Raw genomic sequence first — 20626 nt, 5'->3', positions numbered from 1 at the left:
GGTGTCGTGGTGTAGTTGGTTATCACGTCAGTCTAACACACTGAAGGTCTCCGGTTCGAACCCGGGCGACGCCATTCTTGGTTCTTCTTATCTTTTGTTTTTAACGCTCTTTTGGAACGACGACGTCGTTTCTATCTTCTTCCAACTGCTTTACGTAACTTTAAATAACCTCCACTAATCTTCAAGACTTCATCGGAAATATAGGCCCTCACCGACCACTCCACGTCATCAACCCGAGCATTCTTCGTCACACACTTCACAAAAACATCTCCCGCCAACAAAACCTATCCAATAACATTCCTCTTCCGCGTCACTCCCTCGCCTACCATTGGCCCGCTCACTTCCACGTCAGCGGCCCTCCTACCCCCTCCACTCATCCACAACAAACTCATACTTAACCGCCACCCAACCCAGTCCTTATTATTCATCGCCTCCTCCAAAAACTCCCCGATCAATCTCTCCGATGGCCGCTCACTCTCTCTCTTCCCGATCCCTCTTCCTATCACTGCTTCTCGCGATCCAAACAGCGTCGTCCCTGGCTCTTCTTTCCTCGCCGGATCTCAATCCTCCATACCCCAAAGCCATCTCCGTAAGTAATTCTATAAACCCCCCCCCCCCCCCCAAAAAAAAAGCAAAATCTTAAAATTAATTTTGGATTTTTTTTTTTTTTTTTTTCAATTTAGGATCTGAAGGAAGCGATCGTGAAGGGACTGGGGTTTCAGGGGGAGGATTTAAAGGTTTCGGGGTTCGATGTGAGGGACGCGCAGGTGGGGCATTCGGTGGCCTACGAGTTCGACGTGGAGATCGACAACAAGGTCCACCCCTTCAGGCTCTTGGAGGACGTCAACCGTTGGGACTACGTGGATTTGCCGATATTCCGACCCGTGGGGGACGAGAACGGGTTGATAGAGAGTCGGAAATCCGATCACGGGTTGCCGGTTCTGGCTCCGTTTCAGTTGGCCGGACCCATGGAGCTCTGGATCCAGGATGCCAAAGATATGCGTCTGTCGCTACCGGTGAGTTACTTTTTCAGATAATGTCAATTTGTGTGGACTTAAAGTAACCGGAGGAATTTAGTTTGATTGTGAAAAGTTGGTGTTTAAATTATTGCAATTTTCTTTTTTCAATGAATTAGGTAATGTCATGTGAATGGAAATGGGGTATAATCATATGAATGTGAATCAAATGTATGATCCGTGTTTGTTCACTGCAAATTTTGATTCCAGCAAATGGGTGTGAAATTACACGCCACAGCAATGGGATTATGTCAAATATGAATCTAATTTATGTCAAATATGAATCCAATTTTGGGCATTCGAATGGATTTATGAACTCTTTAATTTAATTCTGCATTTTCTAAGGTAAATTTCGATACCTGTTGTTTTGCAAGATTTGCTTTTTATATTCGTCTAATAGAAATTCTTTTTGGTTCGCATCTTGATCTTCTTATGAAGAATTTGAATTACTCATAGTACATATTTTTCGAAATTATGGGGTTTTAGGCCTTCAGGAATGTTATTTTCTAGGGGATTGTAATTGAGATTTCGGATATTTTGACTGTCATGGAGCAAAACCTAAACACTCTGTCTCGTGCTTCTTTTGCTGAAGTAATAAGAAATGGTCTGATATGAGAGTTCCTGCAAATTGATTTAGGGAAATCCAGAACTTGTGTTTTAATTTTGTATCTGATATGTTTATATAGCCTCATATAGGGATTCCCTTTGCCATAGCCATAGGAAGATGAACATGCTGTGAGTTCATTTTAGGATGTGATGGGGAATTACTCTGGTGTGATCTTTGGATAGTCGTCATTGATCTTGTTCTTGATTTATTTCTGCAGCATGATGTGGATGCCGGTGTCTTGAAGAAGGTGATTTTAGCTGATGGTGCAGTTGTTACTGTCAAGGGTGCAAGATCAGTTAGCCTTCGTCACCCGCTTGATCTCCCACTCCCATTGAACCGAACCCAAAATGGATTTGCATCTGGTCTTCTAGCCTTGGCCGAACGGCTCCGCCACACTTCCCGCACTCAAGGTGCTCCGCTCCTCTCCCTTCGCATTGTTGGTGCTACGTCTCTCTCAAGCCCCACCTCATCGTCCCCCTCCTCCACTAACAGACTCAGGCTGAAGCGCCTTGCACCAGGGCTTGTGGAGTTATCCTCACCATCAAAGGCCCTTTCCACTGTTTCTCTGCAAGAAGAATCGACCACCCTTCTCACGCCAAGTCATTTCACCACAATGTGGCCTCTTCCATCCATCAATGGCTCGAACTCAAACTTGCTTGGTTTTGAGACACTGCTCGCTTCTGTGCTGGGTCCCAAGGCTAACAAGAAAGGTTCCTTCCGGCTATTGAAGGCCGACGTATTGGCGCAGACATTTGTAAAGATAGGTTTTGGGGTTGAGAAGAAGTTGAAACAAGGAGATGGGATTGATTTGGAGGGTTATCCCCAGTGGAGGACAAAGCCAGAAACAGTTAGAATGCATTTTGAGGTTCTGGCAAAGGTTGATGGTGAGAAGGTTGTTCCAGAGAGAATCATGCAAGTTAACCCTGTTACTGTGGAGGATACGGTGGCACAAAATCTGGTTGTGGGGAATGTGACAATGTCGACGACCCCTATTGTTCACCCTCCCCCCGACCCTTTTGCCTTGTGAATTGTTTGAAGGGGTTTACTTTTGTTGTTCAGTTACAGGAAGAAGTGTAAAGATGAAAGCCTTGTTTTTCTTTTGCTCTTTTGATATTCATGTGATGAGTTATAAGAGGTCTAAAACACAGTAAAAATCCATGTGTTAAAGACGTGTTTATATTGTTTAAGTATGGAAATTTTGTAAGAATTGTGACAAAATGAGGAAATTTCTCTTAAGATTGATTTCATTAATACGTGCAAAGGCCCTAGACACAGCTAATGCAAATGTTTTGGACTTAAAGGCTCCTTAAATTGAGAACCTACAAATTGAACAAGAGAGCACTACAAGAAAACCAATTTTTCTTGATGGATCTACGTGTCAAGGCCATCAAGCCCCTTCACACGTCAGCAAAGTTTATTGATTATAGGGGTGTCACTAAGTGAGATTTCTTGACGTGTGACTGTCTACCACGTCAAGAAATTTTTTTTGACATGTTATTTCTAACATCGATCCAGCCAATAACATATACATCGATTACAACGCCAATCACAACTACTACACAAGTTCCATCTATGACTTCACCTGTAAAAGTGGTATGATAAGTCCGCTTTGGGCCAAGTCCGCACGGTTTTTATTATTCGTTTACCCCAAAAAGGACCTCATACCATTTAGAGAGTATATTTCATATAAACATATTATCTTTTTCATGCCCAAGCAATGTGGGACGACACATCACCAGCTATACAAGTTCCATATTAATCAAATACTATGACAATCACAACTATAAAAACCAAGTTCATCAAACATTAATCAAACTATCTCTGTTATTACAAATAGATACATAATTACATCTAACTATATACAGAATAGAAAACATGAACAAAATATTTAAGTAGTGCTTCACCAACTACGAACGGCCAACCACTTACTCAATCCAAGTCAATATCATCCTCACTTAACGACTTCTCCGCACCAGCTGCGAATGATAAAACAAACAATCAACAAACATGATATAATCGTATCAAGTGTTAAGCACATTAAGCATACTAAGACTGTTATACTCAACAAATTCATGTTAGTTTATATTTATAAGCTGTTTTGCTCTTTGATTATTTATCAATAATCAACTCAAACGTATGTCACATTCACTAAGAACCATTGTAGTCCATACTATAGTCCATTCCGTACTACGATGCAATAGTTACCACAAACACTATATATATATATATAAAATGATTTCCAACCCGCATCCACCAACAAACCAAGATATAACAATATCATTCACCAATAAACCAATCAAGATATAACAAATATCATCCACCACCAATATCATTCAAAATTCTAATGATAATCAATACCAATATCAAAAAATTAGAAAAATTTATTATGGCCGGCTAAAAACAATAACAATATAATATTACCTGATGCACTCCCTACTGAGGACCTCACTATCAAACGGGTTGTGGACTCTGTGTCCGACACAATCGTATTATGACGAGTCACCTCGGACGCGGCCCTCAACTGAAACATGGCCTCAAGCTGTCGAAAACGCTCCTCAAACATGGCCTTAAGCGGTCGAAAACGCTCCTCAACCATGGCAGCAAAAGACGCATCTTTTGCTACCATCTGAGCATCATTTTCTGCAAGCTGCGTCGCCATCTGAGCCTCCCTTCCAACAATCTGCTCAGCAACCTGCTCTGCCATCTGAGCATCTCTTGCAGCTAACGCCATATCCATTTGTGCCCTATGCTGCTCCCTTTCAGCTTCAGGTGTCATTTCTATCATTTCTGCGACCGTTGAGTTCACGGGGTTCTGCGACTGTGCTTGAGACGGTGTATAATACGAATGTATGTTGCCCCGCACTGGTAGAATATATGGACCAACTTGTCGAACTCTGCCAGCATACTCAGGCTTGTTGCCGTGCGCCTGGGCATACGCGTCGTTAGGTGCCCACCGTACAGTCCCCTCGGTCATGCTCGACGATGCAGCAGGGTCAGTCGGTATTAGCTCCTCCATCCTCTCCTGTAGGTTACATTAAATTTGCAACGTTATACATATTAGTGTTATTCATAAATGTATATAATTTATCACACATAGTAATCAAGGTATATCAGTTAGTAGTATACACATCTCTTCTTGACCACATCATTTGGATATTGATCGTCCTTATTTTTATGTGTCTTAATGTAAGACTGCGCTCGTGTAGGAGGAGTGCCCGTATCTATGGTCTGCATTAAAAAAAGAAAACATAACACATAAAGTTAGATATGTATTACAATTGTTTACATCTAAATATAGTTATGGTAAATAAGACACATACTTCTTCATGTGTCACCCTAGCAAAGCTCTTCGAGCCGGTGCAGTGTGGCGTGTTATTCATTGATCGCAGTCGCTTCATATATGTAGCACACTCCTACACAATTAACGTTCTCAATAAATCATTGCCCTAACACAATAAAAATTAATAAAACTACACAAAAATAAATATAACTCGTGACCTACTTGATTCTTCTTATCACACCATTTATTCAACATAATTTCTATGTCCATTCTGTCATACTTAGAAATCCTTTGGTCCCTAACCCTCGCCCTCACTATCTCAGGAGTATCGCCTGGCTTAATGTTAAGTTCTTGTTTTAATTCGTGTCTCCAAGTCTTCAGCTTGGAGCCCATATCCTTAAACGCGTTCCGTTTTACGGCCATGATATTTGACTCAGGCGGGACGTAGAAGTGCTTCTGCATTAGTTGAAAAATGACGTACAAACATATATTATTTCATGCATAACATCTAATTTGACAAAATAAAATATACATGCTATTATAAATACAGTAACATCTAATTTAGACATACCATCAACGCATCCCATATATCCTCTTTCGTACGCTCTGTTACCTTCATCCAGTCGTCGCATATCCTAACATAAGTGCCACTCCGGATAATCTTTCCTGTCATCCGGCTAAACTTCGACGCGCTTTGTCCGACGGGTTGCCACGAGGGGTTATACTCGCACACCATCCTTTTCCCGCCAGGGAGCCCCCACAACTTGTTCAAAGGCTTGATGTCAATCACCTCAAATACTTCACTTCCATCATCAGGATTGATACCTAACACATTAATGATTCAAACATTTTAGTTACAATAAAATACTAACAAGACATATATACGTATAAATTGGTATTTTCATCATGTACACTTACTTATAACCCGGACTTGATTTTTGTCCAATGGTCGTCGAGCAGGGTCAACGGGCTGCGTGTCCTGCGTGGGACCCGCATATGTGGCCGGGCAATTTGAATTAGAGCCTTCAAGTTGACCCCGTACAGGCTTCTCACCATGATAAATCCAGTCTTTATATGTAGTAATTATTCCTTTCCCACCTGTCAAGTGGGCGAGTACCACACCTGGCAGATGGCGTTGGCTAAGGCGACACGCCTTACATGGGCAGTAAATTAATCCATCAGGAATTGTACAATTCCTAATTGCGTAGTCAACGAACGATCGACAACCATCTCTGTATTCCCTCGTACCCCTAGACTTTGTCATCCAACTCTTGTCCATTTTTCTCTACGTACATTAAGAAAAAATAAATTTATTTTCGAAACACATAAAATAACCTATTTCAAACAAATAATTTAATTTATTTACATAACACAAAAAACCACCTAGATATTTAGACAAATGTATTAATTTATCTAAACCCTAAACATAAAATCACATAGCTATTTCAAGCATTAACAAGTAATTTATTTACCTAACGCATAAAATCACATAGCTATTTCAAACAAATAAATTAATTTATGCACCTAACACATAAGATTACCTAGCTATTTCAAACAAATAATTTAATTCATTTAACTAACACATAAAATCACCTATTTCGAACTACATAGATTTATTTTTAATATATATATATATATATATATATATTAAAGTGGCATTGTCTTTGATTGTGCCGTCTTTAATAATGGGCTTGTCTTTTATTGTTGATATTTTGATTTTAAGCAAAAAATGAAATAAATTGTAGCTATTATATATACTTTACATGGAACAAATTGTTATATGTGTGGACCCTGGTTATTTGTTTTTTTTTTTTTTTTTTTTGAAAATTTAGTTTATAGTTTTTTTTTTTGTGTTTTTTCACCTATTACCTTTTTTTTCTTCTGATGTTTTCCTAAACCCTAAATAAAACAAATGTAGTTTAGTTGTTAATTTTTTTTTCAAAACATAATTCCAAACGAAAAAAAAAAAAAAAAAAGAAAGCATAATCTGACCGAATCAATGTAAAAACAACACATCAAAAATATAAACCTAATTTAAAGGACATTAAAGTATATATAGACATAAAAAAAAATGCATAATCTTGCATTATATATATATACCTGAGATGGTAGGAGAGAGCGCTCGTGATGGCCGGAGATGGCGGACAGAACGACGGCCGGAGATGGCGGAGAGAGAGCTCGTTCGTGACTCCCAAAAGGAAGGCCGGGAGTGAGAGAGAGAGAGAGATGCTATACTGATGAGTATTCGTCGATGGAGAGAGAGAGAGAAAGAAAACCAGAAAAAAGAAAGAGAAGAGGAGGGATGTGCGCTGGGCGGGAGAGAAGAAAAAAGGAGGGGGAAAAAAAAAGAGAAAAAAAAAAACTTTGTTCATTAAGGGGATGTGACGCACGGTCGGTGCATGGGCTTCCCAAGGCACCATTTCCTGACGTGCCACCACGGGCTGACGTGCCCCTCGTGGCACGTCAGGAACTGGCTGACGTGCAGGTTTGGAACTGTCTTCATTTGCTACAAGTAACACGTCGTGTCAATAAATACAAAAAATTGAGCAATGATTTACAGTACACAGCGTGCTTAATACGTTTCTACAATTTGTTTTTTTTAATTAAAAAATTTTATTTTTGTGCACGTCACGTGCTGTTTTTATTTACTCCAAAAAATTTTGTCTTTTTATTGAAGGGAAGAACAAAAAACCCATTTTCAAAAGAAATACAGAACTTTTCAAGACAGAAAATATCAGTTTGATTCGAAAATGATTCAATCACCAGGACAGAGAATTTTCAATGGCAACTAGTAATTGGAGTTTAATTAGAATTAATCAGAAGGAGAAATTGGGTTATTATATAATAACTATGCTTTTTTTCTTTTGTTGAGGGTTTTTTTGTATCATTGTTGATGAGTACTAGTTAATTTAATTTTCAGGATATTAATTAATGTAGGAGATATAATTAATATATCTTTTGTATTCTCGATCTAGAGGGTCCATATTAATTAATATATATTATTCTCTCTAATTGCCTTTTCTTTTATTAATTATTTATTTATCGGACAATATTAATTATGGTTGCATGTTCATGCATGCATGTAGTTCGAACTTAATTAAGTTCGGGAGAAATCCAGTTGGAGTAACCACTAATGACCATTGAAAATTTCCTTCATACTATTTTCTTTGTCAAACTGTTGTTGCTTAAACAAGTTGTAAAATAATTATACGATTAATATTTTTTGAAATAACTTTATAAACTATAGAAGGCCGGCCGTGAGAAAAAAAAAAAAAAATGAAATGAAATCTTGATAAATTAGGGTTTCATTATCACATGTAAAATTCGTATGATCCATTTTTGCTTTATTTAGACCATCAGGACGTACACTTGATCGTTCGAGATTGGAGACTATAAATCCTTGGCAGAGCACCGTAAAAAAGCTCCAATTACCAATGACACAAAGACACAATTGCAAGTTGGTAATTAATGAAGCTTAAATCCTCACTAGTTATAAATGTAGTACTACATTTATAACTAGTGAGGATTTAATATAATATGAAAATAAGAGTTCATGTTTTCATATTATATTAACTAAAATATAGTATTAAATAGTTTAACATAGTTTTTTCAACACATATATTAATAAACTTAATTAATTAAACTATATTAATAGTTTAACCTAATTATAATAATTAATTAAAATATAGTATTAATAGTTTAAATTATTGATGTGTTAAATGTACATGTCAATAAAATATTGACATGTACAAATAGTTTATTGAAATGTCATTTTGGCACATTAACAAATGTTGACGTGTCAAAATAACACGTTAGTAATTGTTGACATGTAATTTTCACACGTCAACAAATTACTGACATATCAACATGCCACGTCAGTAATTTGTTGACGTGTCAAAATAACACGTCAGAAATTTCTGACGTGGCAATAATTGCCACATCAGTAATGGGTATAATTTAAATAAATTTTTAAATTTTTAAATTGAATTAAAATTTAGCAATGTGGCAATAACTGACACGTTGCTTTTTATTGACATGGCACTTTTTGACACGTCAATATTTAGTGATGTGGCATAAAGTGGGTTACTGTAGACACGTCAAGAAATTCCCTTTTTTTTTTATAGTGGAGGCTTCTAATTCATGATTTTAATATTTTCCTCTAACCCAGTTTAAAGAAAAATTCTGTTATCTTTGACATTCATGGTCATTATTCATTAGCCAAAATCGAAATCCAAATGATCATATAAAAGGCATGTTAGATACAAAGAAATCCATCTATAAACTCTTTCAGAGAGAAAGTGTTAAAGGTGCTATATACGGCAAGACAAAAAAAACACGTAAGGTGGTATAAACAAATTTATGCGTGAAAGAAAAGAAAACCAAGACCCTTGCCACATCAACAACGACCTTTTTTATTCATGAAGTGGAATATGGGACCAAAGTGGCATGCAAGGAAGGCACCACCAATATAATCACGACACATGGCAAGCAGTTGGAAGAGCACCTCTTATAAAAGTTAGCAACCATTAGTATTTATTATTATTTTTTTAAGTACTCTATTGACTTAAGTATCAGAGTGACTTTCGCTGACACACTCGACAAATTCCTTTGCCCATCTTTTTCTTTGTAACAGGCATTTTTGGTTGAAGGCTTAGCATATATGCGGTTAACTGTATTAACAAATTAGCACGAAGCGACGTAGTAAAGGGAGAAAAGAGGAAGAGGGAAATGAGAGGTTTCTCTTGGGGGTTTTGGAGTCCAAGGCATCAATAGGTAATCTCCCCCCCCCCCCCCCCCCCGGTCTCTAAATTTACTACTTTTACGTTCTTGGGTAGTGCATGTGGTTAACATATTAGTGTGTGTGCTAAAATGGGTATAAGATTGAGAAAGGAAGAAAGATTTTCATCAAAAACCCTAGCAATATTTTAGTAGGAAATGTCATGCCCAAACTAGTTGGGACCAAAGTTGAGCCTTAGGCTCTGTGAGAAGTAGATCTCTAGGCTGCCTTGAGGAGTTCTTAGTAAAAGAAAAATGGTAGAGATGAAAAGTTGGGAGCTTTACACTTGTATTTGTAAAAGATCTCGACTTTTAGCCTTATACAGTGTTAAACATAAGAAATGTGAAGTCTTTTGGAGTTTTATAGCCTTTGGAAGCCATTTAAGAAGTAAAAATGCAATTTTTCATAGATAGGAGACGATGAACATTATGTTGTTCTAATATTGTTTGAGCTGTTAGAACAATATCATTCGAAACGATGGTCGTTCTAACAATGTTGACCGTTCAAACACTATTTAGCTTTCGAGGGAAATTTGTGGAGGACTTTTACGATCAATGTGAGTAAACTTACGTGAAACTACAAATTGTAAATTTCGAGCATGCATGTCTACTTTAATATCAACTGTGCATTTTTGTAGTGTCACGAAATGCATTGCTATTTAGTATTGTGAACTCGAAGTTCTGAGTAAAGATGAAATTATTGCAAAATGAATAATTTTGTGACTTATATTTACATGCATGGATATTGGAATGAAATAATTGTATGACATGGCCGCCATGGGAAAAAGAAGTTATGGATCTGGGACATGTGCATACCATTATATACAAACTTGACCTTATGGCCCAATTGTGGGATGAGAGATGTTACCTTGGATCCGAGGGCTATTGGATTCGACGCAACCACCCATGAGTGGGGTCACCATATTATAAGTATCACTAGTTGAGTGGATCACTCGGGGTCAAACCTAGTTGAGCAATTACTGGTAGCTCACCATGTGCAATGCCCAAGGCTTCAGGGTTGTACCAAATGTCCTTTGGGACGCGCAAACCTCATCGTAAGTGGATTATAATAGGCTATATGGTGGATGATTATGATTATGAAACACATGTAATACTATCTATTTATGTAATGTATAAGCATGATTTTTTTGCCTTATTTACTTGTTGGAAATCCTTTTACATGATGATGTATGTTATTATCATATGTTTTATAAAAGATTGAGTTCACTGCATATTAATATGTTTCAAGCGTGACTACTCATTAAGTCGTGGACTTGCATTATATTTTTCAACTTGTAAAATAAGATTGTTCTAGGGGTGACATTCATGGAGCTCATGGGATTGTTGTGCCCTGAGATGGTGATACTTGACAAGCACATTTTAGAGATTGATGATCTAGTATTGTTGTTCCTAGTACTATTCTATAAGCTCCTAGGGTAGACTGTCAGATTATGTGACTTGAATTTATTCATCAACCTTACCGTAGGCCTCAAAGCATTATAGCATCCCATACCTTTTGACTTGTGTTTCTCTCACACACGTCAGTTTGCTTCTCCATTCATTGAGCTTCTTCTAGAAGCTTTGTGAAAAGGCCTTCTTGTTTTATTATTGGAGCCATTTGGTCATCAAAGAGAAGGAGAGGCAGCAACTTTAGAAAAAAAATAGAGAGAGAAGAAAAGAAAAAAAAAAAACTGCCAAGAGAGAGGGGCTTGTGCTGCATAGAGAAAAAGAGATACACCATTTTTCTTCATTTTGATCTCACTTTTGGAGTGCTAAAATGCTTAGAGAATTTTAGAGAATATTTTTCTCTTTTGAGTGAGATTGGGGTGTATTGGGGCCTTTAGGTTTGAGTGTTTTTGTTTGTACTATTCTTTGTACTCCACTCTTTTGTTAGTGAATTTCTCCTAGATCGTCTCCGCCAGTGGATGTAAACTTGTTAAGCCGAACCACTTAAATCTTGGTGTCTTGTGTGTTTATATTAATTTTTCTATTTTGTACTTTTCTACTTCTTTGGTGATCTTAGATTTGCAATTGTCACAACAAACTGGTATCAGAGCTCGGGTATTTATTTTGCGGGATGGCTAGTGCAAAATTTGAAGTAGAGAAGTTTGATGGACAAAATAGTTTCAGCCTTTGGCGCATCAAGATGCGAGCTTTGTTATGACAACAAGGTTTGGCGAAGATTTTGGATGGCGAGATGCCATCAACGTCATCAATGGAGGAAACAAAGAAACTTGAAGAAAAATCCCACAGTGCAATTTTGTTGTCTCTTTCAGATGGAGTTTTAAGAGAAGTTGCCGATGAAGAAACAACCGCTGGACTTTAGAAGAAGTTGGAGAGCTTGTATATGAAGAAATCCCTCATTAACCGATTGTATTTGAAGCAACGGTTATATACCCTCAAGATGAAAGAAGGTATGCCTCTTTGTGACCATCTTGACGACTTTAATAGAATTATTTTGGATCGGAAAAATATTGATATTAAAGTAAATGATGAGGATCAAGCCCTGATTTTGTTGTGTTCACTACCGGATGCCTTTGATAATTTTGTTAATTCAATGTTGTACGGTAGATATACTATTTCCTTAGCAGATGTTAAATCTGCTTTGAGTTCTATGGAGTTGAATACAAGATTGAATAGTAATTGTAGTGATAATCAGGCAGATGGTTTATTTGTTAAGGGTTGTTCAGAAAATTCTTTTAATTTTACAGGTCGATCTAGTGAGAGGGATTCAGGTAAAGGTAAATCAAGAGGCCGATCATAGTCCAGGTCAAAGAAGAAAGTAAAGTGTTACTACTGTAAAAGGTATGGGCATTATAAATCCGAGTGTCCGAAGTTAAAAAATAAAGAGGAAGGTGACAAGCAAAGTTCCTCTTCTGTGGCTGGTGTTGTGGAAGGAAATTCTAAGGGTTCAGACCTTGTCCTTGCAGTTACCGTTTCTAATGATCATTCTAACGACAAGTGGGTCCTTGATACTGCTTGTACATTTCATATGTCCCCTAAAAGGGATTGGTTTACTACCTATGATTCAGTCAATGGTGGTTTTGTCTTGATGAAAAATAATGTCGCCTGTAAGATTGTTGGTATTGGTACAATCAGAATTAGGATGCATGATGGGATTATGAGGACTTTGACGAATGTTCGACATATACCAGATTTGAAGAAAAATCTTATTTCATTGGGCACTTTGGACTCCCTTGGATACAAGTATTCCTGTGAAGGTGGAGTCATTCGGGTTAGCAAAGGCTCATTGGTTATAATGAAAGGTAACAAGGTTGATGGCCTCTACTTTCTTTAGGGTAGTACTGTAACAGGTTCAGTTGTTGTGACTTTTTCAGATGATCCAGATTCAGACACTACCCGGTTATGACATATGTGGTTGGGTCATATGAGTGAGAGGGGTATGACAATCCTGAGCAAACGGGGTTTGCTTTGTGACCAGAAAACAGGATCTCTTGACTTTTGTGGGCATTGTGTGTTCGGGAAACAGTGCAGAGTCAAGTTCAGTACAGGCATCCACAGAATAAGTAGTACATTGGATTATATCCATTCAGATCTATGGGGTCCCTCTCAGGTTCCATCAAAGGATGGTGCTCGATACTTTGTTACATTTATTGATGATTATTCCAGAAAAGTCTGGGTATATTTTTTGAAGAAGAAAAGTGATGTGTTTGTCACTTTCAAGCAATGGAAGACATTAATTGAGAATCAGACTGGGAAGAAAATCAAGCGACTCAGAACAGACAACGACATGGAATTTTGTGGTGGTGAATTTAATAAATTCTGCAAGGATGAAGGCATCGCTAGACATCGCACATTCGCACAGTTAGTCATACTCCACAGCAAAATGGGGTCACTGAGCGGATGAACAGGACTCTCTCGGAAAGAGCGCGTTACTTACTTTCAAATGCCGAGTTGTCTAGAGATTTTTGGGCTGAGGCTGTCAATACTGCTTGCAATTTGGTCAACCGTTCTCCATCAATAGCCATTGATTGTAAAACTCCTTATGCGGTATGGTCTGGTACTCCTGCTGATTATTCATTTTTAAAAATTTTTGGTTGTCCTGCTTATTGTCATGTGAATGATGGTAAGCTTGAGCCTAGGTCAAAGAAATGTATATTTCTAGGCTATGCGGATGGGGTGAAGGGATATAGATTGTGGTGTTTTGATTCCAAATCACCTAAGTTTATAGTCAGTAGAGATGTTGTATTTGTTGAATCTGTCATGCTTCATCCGAGAAAGGAGTTTATTATTTCTGCAAGAAAGGAGCAGGGTTCTAGCAAGGAGGTGGAGCTTCAGGTGGAGGCTTCACATAGGGTGCGAGATAACACTCAAGATCAGCCTGTTACAGATGTTCATGATTCCAGTTCTGATGATGATGATCCACAAGAAGAGCAAGAGACCAGTATTGCAGCTGGTAGACAGAGGAGGCAGATTAGGCCACCTCAAAGATATGGCTATGCAGATTTGGTAGCATATGCACTTACTGTGGCAGAGGACACTGCAGTCCAGGAGCCTTCCACTTACTCAGAAGCTGTCATAAGTAGTGAGTCTGCTTAATGGGTTATTGCCATGAATGAGGAGATTGAATCTCTTCATAAGAACCAAACATGGGAATTGGTGAAATTGCCTAAAGGCACTAAAATTGTTGGTTGCAAATGGATCTTCAAGAAAAAGGAAGGAATCCCAGGTGTTGAAGATGCAAGATTCAAGGCACGTTTAGTAGCAAAGGGCTATAGTTAGAGAGAAGGTATGGACTTCAATGAAGTTTTCTCTCCTGTTGTGAGACATAGTTCTATTCATGTTTTGCTTGCCATGGTTGTTCTAAATGATTTGGAACTTGAGCAACTTGATGTGAAAACTGCATTTTTGGATGGTGAGCTTGAGGAAACCATTTACATGCATCAGCCAGAAGGGTTCATTGCTGAAGGTAAAGAAGATCATGTTTGTCAATTGAGGAGGTCATTGTATGGTTTAAAACAATCTCCAAGACAGTGGTACAAGCGCTGTGATAGCTTTATGATCGGACATGGTTACACAAGAAGTAGCTATGACAGCTGTGTGTATTACAGACAATTGTGTGATGGTTCTTTTGTTCATTTGTTACTTTATGTGGATGACATGCTTATTGATGCTAAAAGCATGTTGGAGATTAAGAGATTGAAATCTATGTTGAGTGATGAGTTTGAAATGAAGGATTTGGGTGCTGCGAAGAAAATCCTTGGTATAGAGATTCACATGAATAGAAAAGCGGGAAAGTTGTACTTGTCACAGAAAAAGTACATTGAGAAAGTACTTGAACGCTTTGGTATGCATAATTCTAAACCAGTGAGTACTCCACTTGCAGCTCATTTTAGACTTTTAGCAGCGTCAGCGCCACGGAGTAAGGAGGAGGAGCAGTTCATGTCGCGTGTTCCTTACTTCAGTGCAGTTGGAAGCATCATGTATGCTATGGTGTGCACTCGTCCAGATATTTTACAGGCAGTCAGTGTTGTTAGTCGCTTCATGGCGAATCCGGGCAAGGTTCACTGGCAGGCAATGAAATGGATACTCCGTTATTTACAAGGCACTACATATGTTGGTTTAGTCTATAATAGAGGCAGTGGTATCAGTTCCAGTGTCACTGGCTATGTTGATTCAGATTATGCTAGTGATTTGGATAAAAGAAGATCTCTGACAGGTTTTGTTTTTACTCTCTCGGGTGTGCCATTAGTTGGAAAGCGACTTTACAGTCGACGGTTGCTTTGTCCACTACGGAGGCAGAGTATATGGCAGCAGCAGAGACAGTGAAAGAAGCAATTTGGCTCAGAGGTTTGGTTAGTGATCTGGGTTTGCAGCAGGATGAGACTGTTGTATTTTGTGATGGCCAGAGCACAATACATTTGACCAAAAATCAAATGTATCATGAAAGGACCAAACACATTAATGTCAGATATCATTTTCTTCGGGAGGTCGTGACACAAGGTGATATTATAGTGAAGAAAATTGCTACGACGGAAAATCCAGCAAACATGTTGACTAAGCCACTTCCGATCCTCAAGTTCAAGCATTGCTTGGGCTTGATTGGTGTTTGTCATTTGTAATTACCCTTAGGGGTGTTGGAGGAGACGTCTTGAGGAGATTTGTGTTGAAGACTTGATAAAATTCAAGTCAATGTGGAGATTTGTCAGATTATGTGACTTGAATTTATTCATCAACCTTATCGTGGGCCCCAAAGCATTATGGCATCCCATACCTTTTGACTTGTGTTTCTCTCACACACGTCATTTTGCTTCTCCATTCATTGAGCTTCTTCTAGAAGCTTTGTGAAAATGCCTTCTTGTTTTATTATTGGAGCCATTCGGTCATCAAAGAGAAGGAGAGGCAGCAACTTTAGAAAAAAAATAGAGAGAAAGAAGAAAAGAAAAAAACTGCCGAGAGAGAGGGGCTTGTGCTGCATAGAGAAAAAGAGATACACCATTTTTCTTCATTTTGATCTCACTTTTGGAGTGCTAAAATGCTTAGAGAATTTTAGAGAATATTTTTCTCTTTTGTATCTAATTCTCTTTTGAGTGAGATTGGGGTGTATTGAGGCTTTTAGGTTTGAGTGGTTTTGTTTGTACTACTCTTTGTCCTCCACTCTTTTGTTAGTGAATTTCTCTTAGATCGTCTCCGCCAGTGGATGTAGGCTTGTTAAGCTGAACCACTTAAATCTTGGTGTCTTGTGTGGTTATATTAATTTTTCTATTCTGCACTTTTCTACATCTTTGGTGATCTTGGATTTACATTTGTCACAACATAGACCATGATGACTTATTTGTATTTTTATTTGTTTTGTGCATCGAAAATTATGTATTTGATGACAACTTAGCTAAACTCTAACATTTATGTACTATGATTTATCATGGTGGTAATTAATTAGATGATTATGTTGTGCATGACAGTTGTCTTGAATACAAAAAATAAATTTTGTATTGTAATACTTATTAAGGGGGTTATTTAGTAGCAGCTGACTTAATTACTAGTTAATTAAGTTCAAAGGCACAACAGTGCCTATTAGCGTGTATGGAAAAATCATGCCACCACGTGGAGGCATGTGCATGATCGTAAAAACTCTATTCTATATTGTCAAAGTGCAAGTTGAACATGGGCAGCAATGATAAGACTGATAGAGGCTATAGAAATGTGACTCTGTTAAGATTAAATTATAAAATGTAAAATAAAAGATCTCTTTATATTATGTTAAGATTAAATTATAAAATGTAAAATAAGAGATCTATATATATATATATATATATATAGAGAGAGAGAGAGAGAGAGAGAGAGAGAGAGAGACGAAGATTTGAGGTGGTTAAGCCTTGGAGACATATGTCGAAACATGAGAAAGAGATTTTCGGCTCTGCCAAGGAGAGTCAGCCAAGTGTTTGTCAATTTTTATTTTTATTTTTATTTTTTTTAATTGAAGAGGAAAGAGGTTACAAGGGGAAGCATATGCCAAATTTAAAACCAAGAATCACCGATCAGAAATTGATCAAATTATATATCAAATTTACTGGCCTCTATAAATCACTGATCAAAAATTGGTATGAGCAAAAGTATATAAAACCAATATAGCGTTTTGAGGCATTAGCACCAAATTTAGGATGACCGAATCCTTTTAGGGTGATACCATCCCTAAAGGGTTAACTTTCCTTCCATAAGTTTTAATTTGGGTAAAGTCAACATACCCCTCTCAAACTACCACCCAATTGACAATGTCTCCCCCAAACTTTCAATTGTGACAATGTCCCCTCCAAACTACCAAAACATTGTCAATGTCCCCCCCAAGACTAACAATAAGACAAAAATGCCCCTATAAATTTCTCAATAAGACAAAAATACCCCTATAAATTCAAAAAAAAAATTGAGTTTTTTAAACAACGAAAAATTTTAATTTAAAAATAATACTTAAAAAAAAAACAATTTTTTTAAAACAAAAATTTTTAATTTTTTTTTAAAACGGAAATTTTTATTTTAAAAAAAAAACTTTTTTTTTTATTTAGTTTAAAAAAACAAAAAATTTCATTTTATTAAACGAAAATTTTATTTTTTTTAAACGTAAATTTTTATTTAAATAAAATTATAAAACAAAAATAAAAATTAAAAAAAAAACAAAAACAAAAACAAAAATTTTCAATTTAAAAAAAAAAAAAAATCGATTTTTTTTAAAAATTTTTTCTTATAAAATTGATTTTTTTTAAAAAAAAATTGGCCAACGTTTGGATTTTTTTTTTTTTTGGTTAGTTTTAGGTTTTTTCTAGAAATTTTTGTTTTTTTTTGTTTTTTTTTACTAAGGGTAATTTCGTCATTAGAGGGAACATTGACAATTTTTGGTAGTTTGAGGGGGACATTGTCACAATTGAAAGTTTGGGGGGGACACTATCAATTGAGTGGTAGTTTGAAGGGGTTATGTAGACTTTACCCTTTTAATTTTGAATCCAGAAATGAGTTTTGAGGCATTAGAACCCAAATATTAGCTCATGAAAATTTAGCTAATATCACTAAAATATCTCAAAATACAAACAAAAAAACTTGCTCTTTCTCATGAAAATTTCATCAAACATACAAAATGCAAAAACATAAACATAAACTACCGATAACGAAAACAAAAAATAAAAAACAAAAAACAAAAATCTTTCAATTCTTCTCATAGAAACGTGTTTTTTATATAAAAAATAATAAATAAATAAAAAAACAACAAAATTTTCATTTCCCTTTTTTTAAAAAAAAAATTTTAGAGGCAACCACGTCAGCATTAGACAACACTGGCCTGCCTCTAGGATGCCGGATAGCATGACTCGTCCAACATTGCTAATGCCTAATATGGCTACATTGTGTTTACATTGAATTGTCTAATATTTTATATTACATTGGGATGTATAATTTTCAAACTTTTCCATCCTTGATAAGTCATCCAATTTAAATAAGTGTGATTTTTTTGTTTGCCCCTCTAGTCTCTAACTATGAAAAGCCATAATTCTAATCTTTTGGCTTCTTTTTGTACAATTTTTTTTTTTTTTTTTTTTTTTTTGAGAGTTTACACAACCTTTCCTTTATTTGAGAGACAATATGCTATTTGCTTCTGGTTAGTTGAGAGTAAATTATACTAATTAGAAAACTTCCCGAATGATGTATGAGAAAGGCATAAAAATAATATTTTCAAGGGGTCGAATATAATTTTTTGTTGTTTTTATTTATTTCCTTCAATTTTCTAGATTCTTGAAACCTCGTCATTACTATATATAACACATGATAAGTTACTTTCTACTTCACAATTGAGCAAAAGTTTAGCTATGAAGAAACAATGGGTCTCATTGATGGGATTCTTAATGTTTTATCAATTTCAGCAAAGAAGGTCACTTATATTGTCCATATGGATAAGTCCCTCATGCCCAAGACAAATAATTGCCGCCAAAGCTAGTATTCATCCGCTATTGGTTCACTCAAATTTATGAAGCAACCTTCATTAAATGGTAATCAAGAATCACCATCTCTTTTATGCATATATGATAATGCTGTGCACTATTTTAGTGTTATTTTATCTCTAGATGAGTTAGAAGCTCTAAAGAAATATTCAGGGTTCATCTCCGCTTATCGTAATAATTCTATCAAGTCAATAATCATATCTTTGCCATAGTTTGAATCGTGCAATATACCCTAATGTAGGGTCTATTGCATGCTTCAAACTACGACAAAGATATGACAATACTCTTTTTCAGCTGCATGCTCATTCTCTCTCCATTTCTCTTCACTTCACTCGGCGGCAATTCCACCATATATAGGAAGTCCGCCAATGTGTTTTTCTTTTCTTTTTTTTTTGAAGATTTTGGATTTGATTATTTTATTTCTCATGGAGTCACTATATTTTGAAGTTGGGAAGGGTGGAATTTTCTGGTTTGGTAGTTATTAGGGTCTTGTTGTTCATTGCCATTACCAACTTTGGCTAAGAACATCATCTTTGTAACATACATCATCATAGTATCATCTCTCATGCATGAATTTATCATTAATCATATTATTTGAGACTTATTTGAGATTTATCATTAACATATATATGATTTGGGATTTATTTTATCATGTGGGGGGGGGGGGGGGGGGGGTGGTGGGGTGGGTTTTAAATATGATGTCAATGAGTGAATTGAATATTGGAAAACTAGAAGCATCCATTATAGCTTATAAATACCTATATATGTGCTTTAGTCATTGTTCCAAAGTGAGTGGAATACAAATTATTTTGATGTGTTTATCCTTGTTAATGTACATGCTGATGACACTGCAACGGCCAATGACAATGCATCGGATCCTCACATTTATGGTAACCAGTGGCGGAGGTAGGGGAAAGCGGGCGGGTGCACGCCCCTACAAAAATCTTAAAATTTGAGAATGTGTTTTATATGTTGTTTTGAGAGGTGTTTTATATGATGTAATGGTCTTAGAGTTGTAGTTGAACTTTCTGTTAGTGTCAGTTGTAAACTTGTAATAGTTTTTTTTTTTTTTTGTGAGTGTAAACTTGTAATAGTTGAAAGCTTGTGTAACCATTTCATGTTCTAAATCAACTCTTGTTTCCATCATATTTCCATACAATTCCATCCCATTATCATCTTTTAGTACTAAAATTCATACACACCAGAAAGAATTAAAATACACCATTTATAGTTTATGGCACCATAAACTATAAATGGTTTATAGTATTTTAATTCCACACACGTCCATTTACTATGAATAAAAATAACTCCAAAATAATTGCATATTATTGATACATAATTAAATATTGAAAGGAATTATTTGGGTGTGCAATATTTTCTTTGAGGTGTTTGGAATAAAGAAAATATTTGTGTTGGTTTTTTTGGTAAACCATATTAAAATATAATATTATTTTTATATTAATCAATTATTAATCCCACCCATACATTAACGAGATCCTAGGTC

The 20626-nt window shown here is 36.4% G+C and overlaps 2 protein-coding genes and 1 non-coding gene across 3 annotated transcripts; 2 read left to right on the top strand and 1 right to left on the bottom strand.

The window, feature by feature from the left end:
* Positions 1–74, top strand: TRNAV-AAC (transfer RNA valine (anticodon AAC)). The gene has a single exon. It is a non-coding gene; the product is annotated as a tRNA-Val (tRNA).
* A 305-nt stretch (positions 75–379) lies between these two features.
* TIN1 (tunicamycin induced protein) lies at positions 380–2731 on the top strand. The gene is made up of 3 exons (XM_088515825.1): positions 380–589; positions 684–1016; positions 1841–2731. The coding sequence occupies exons 1-3, from the start codon at positions 464–466 to the stop codon at positions 2648–2650; spliced, it is 1269 nt and encodes a 422-aa protein (XP_088371951.1). The 5' UTR covers positions 380–463; the 3' UTR covers positions 2651–2731.
* Positions 2732–3527: 796 nt separating this feature from the next.
* On the bottom strand, positions 3528–7217 carry LOC132179516 (uncharacterized). Its single transcript, XM_059592251.2, has 8 exons — positions 7004–7217; positions 5822–6188; positions 5475–5728; positions 5126–5359; positions 4944–5036; positions 4750–4851; positions 4045–4645; positions 3528–3599 (listed from the first exon to the last, which is right to left on the bottom strand). The coding sequence occupies exons 2-8, from the start codon at positions 6180–6182 to the stop codon at positions 3553–3555; spliced, it is 1692 nt and encodes a 563-aa protein (XP_059448234.2). The 5' UTR covers positions 6183–6188; positions 7004–7217; the 3' UTR covers positions 3528–3552.
* Between the last annotated feature and the right edge of the window lie 13409 nt (positions 7218–20626).

The sequence above is a fragment of the Corylus avellana genome, chromosome 4 (assembly GCF_965113065.1).
Source record: "Corylus avellana chromosome 4, dhCorAvel1.hap1.2, whole genome shotgun sequence".
NCBI lineage: Eukaryota > Viridiplantae > Streptophyta > Magnoliopsida > Fagales > Betulaceae > Corylus > Corylus avellana.
Note: the sequence above shows the minus strand (reverse complement) of the source record. Positions and strands in the feature narration are given on the sequence as shown.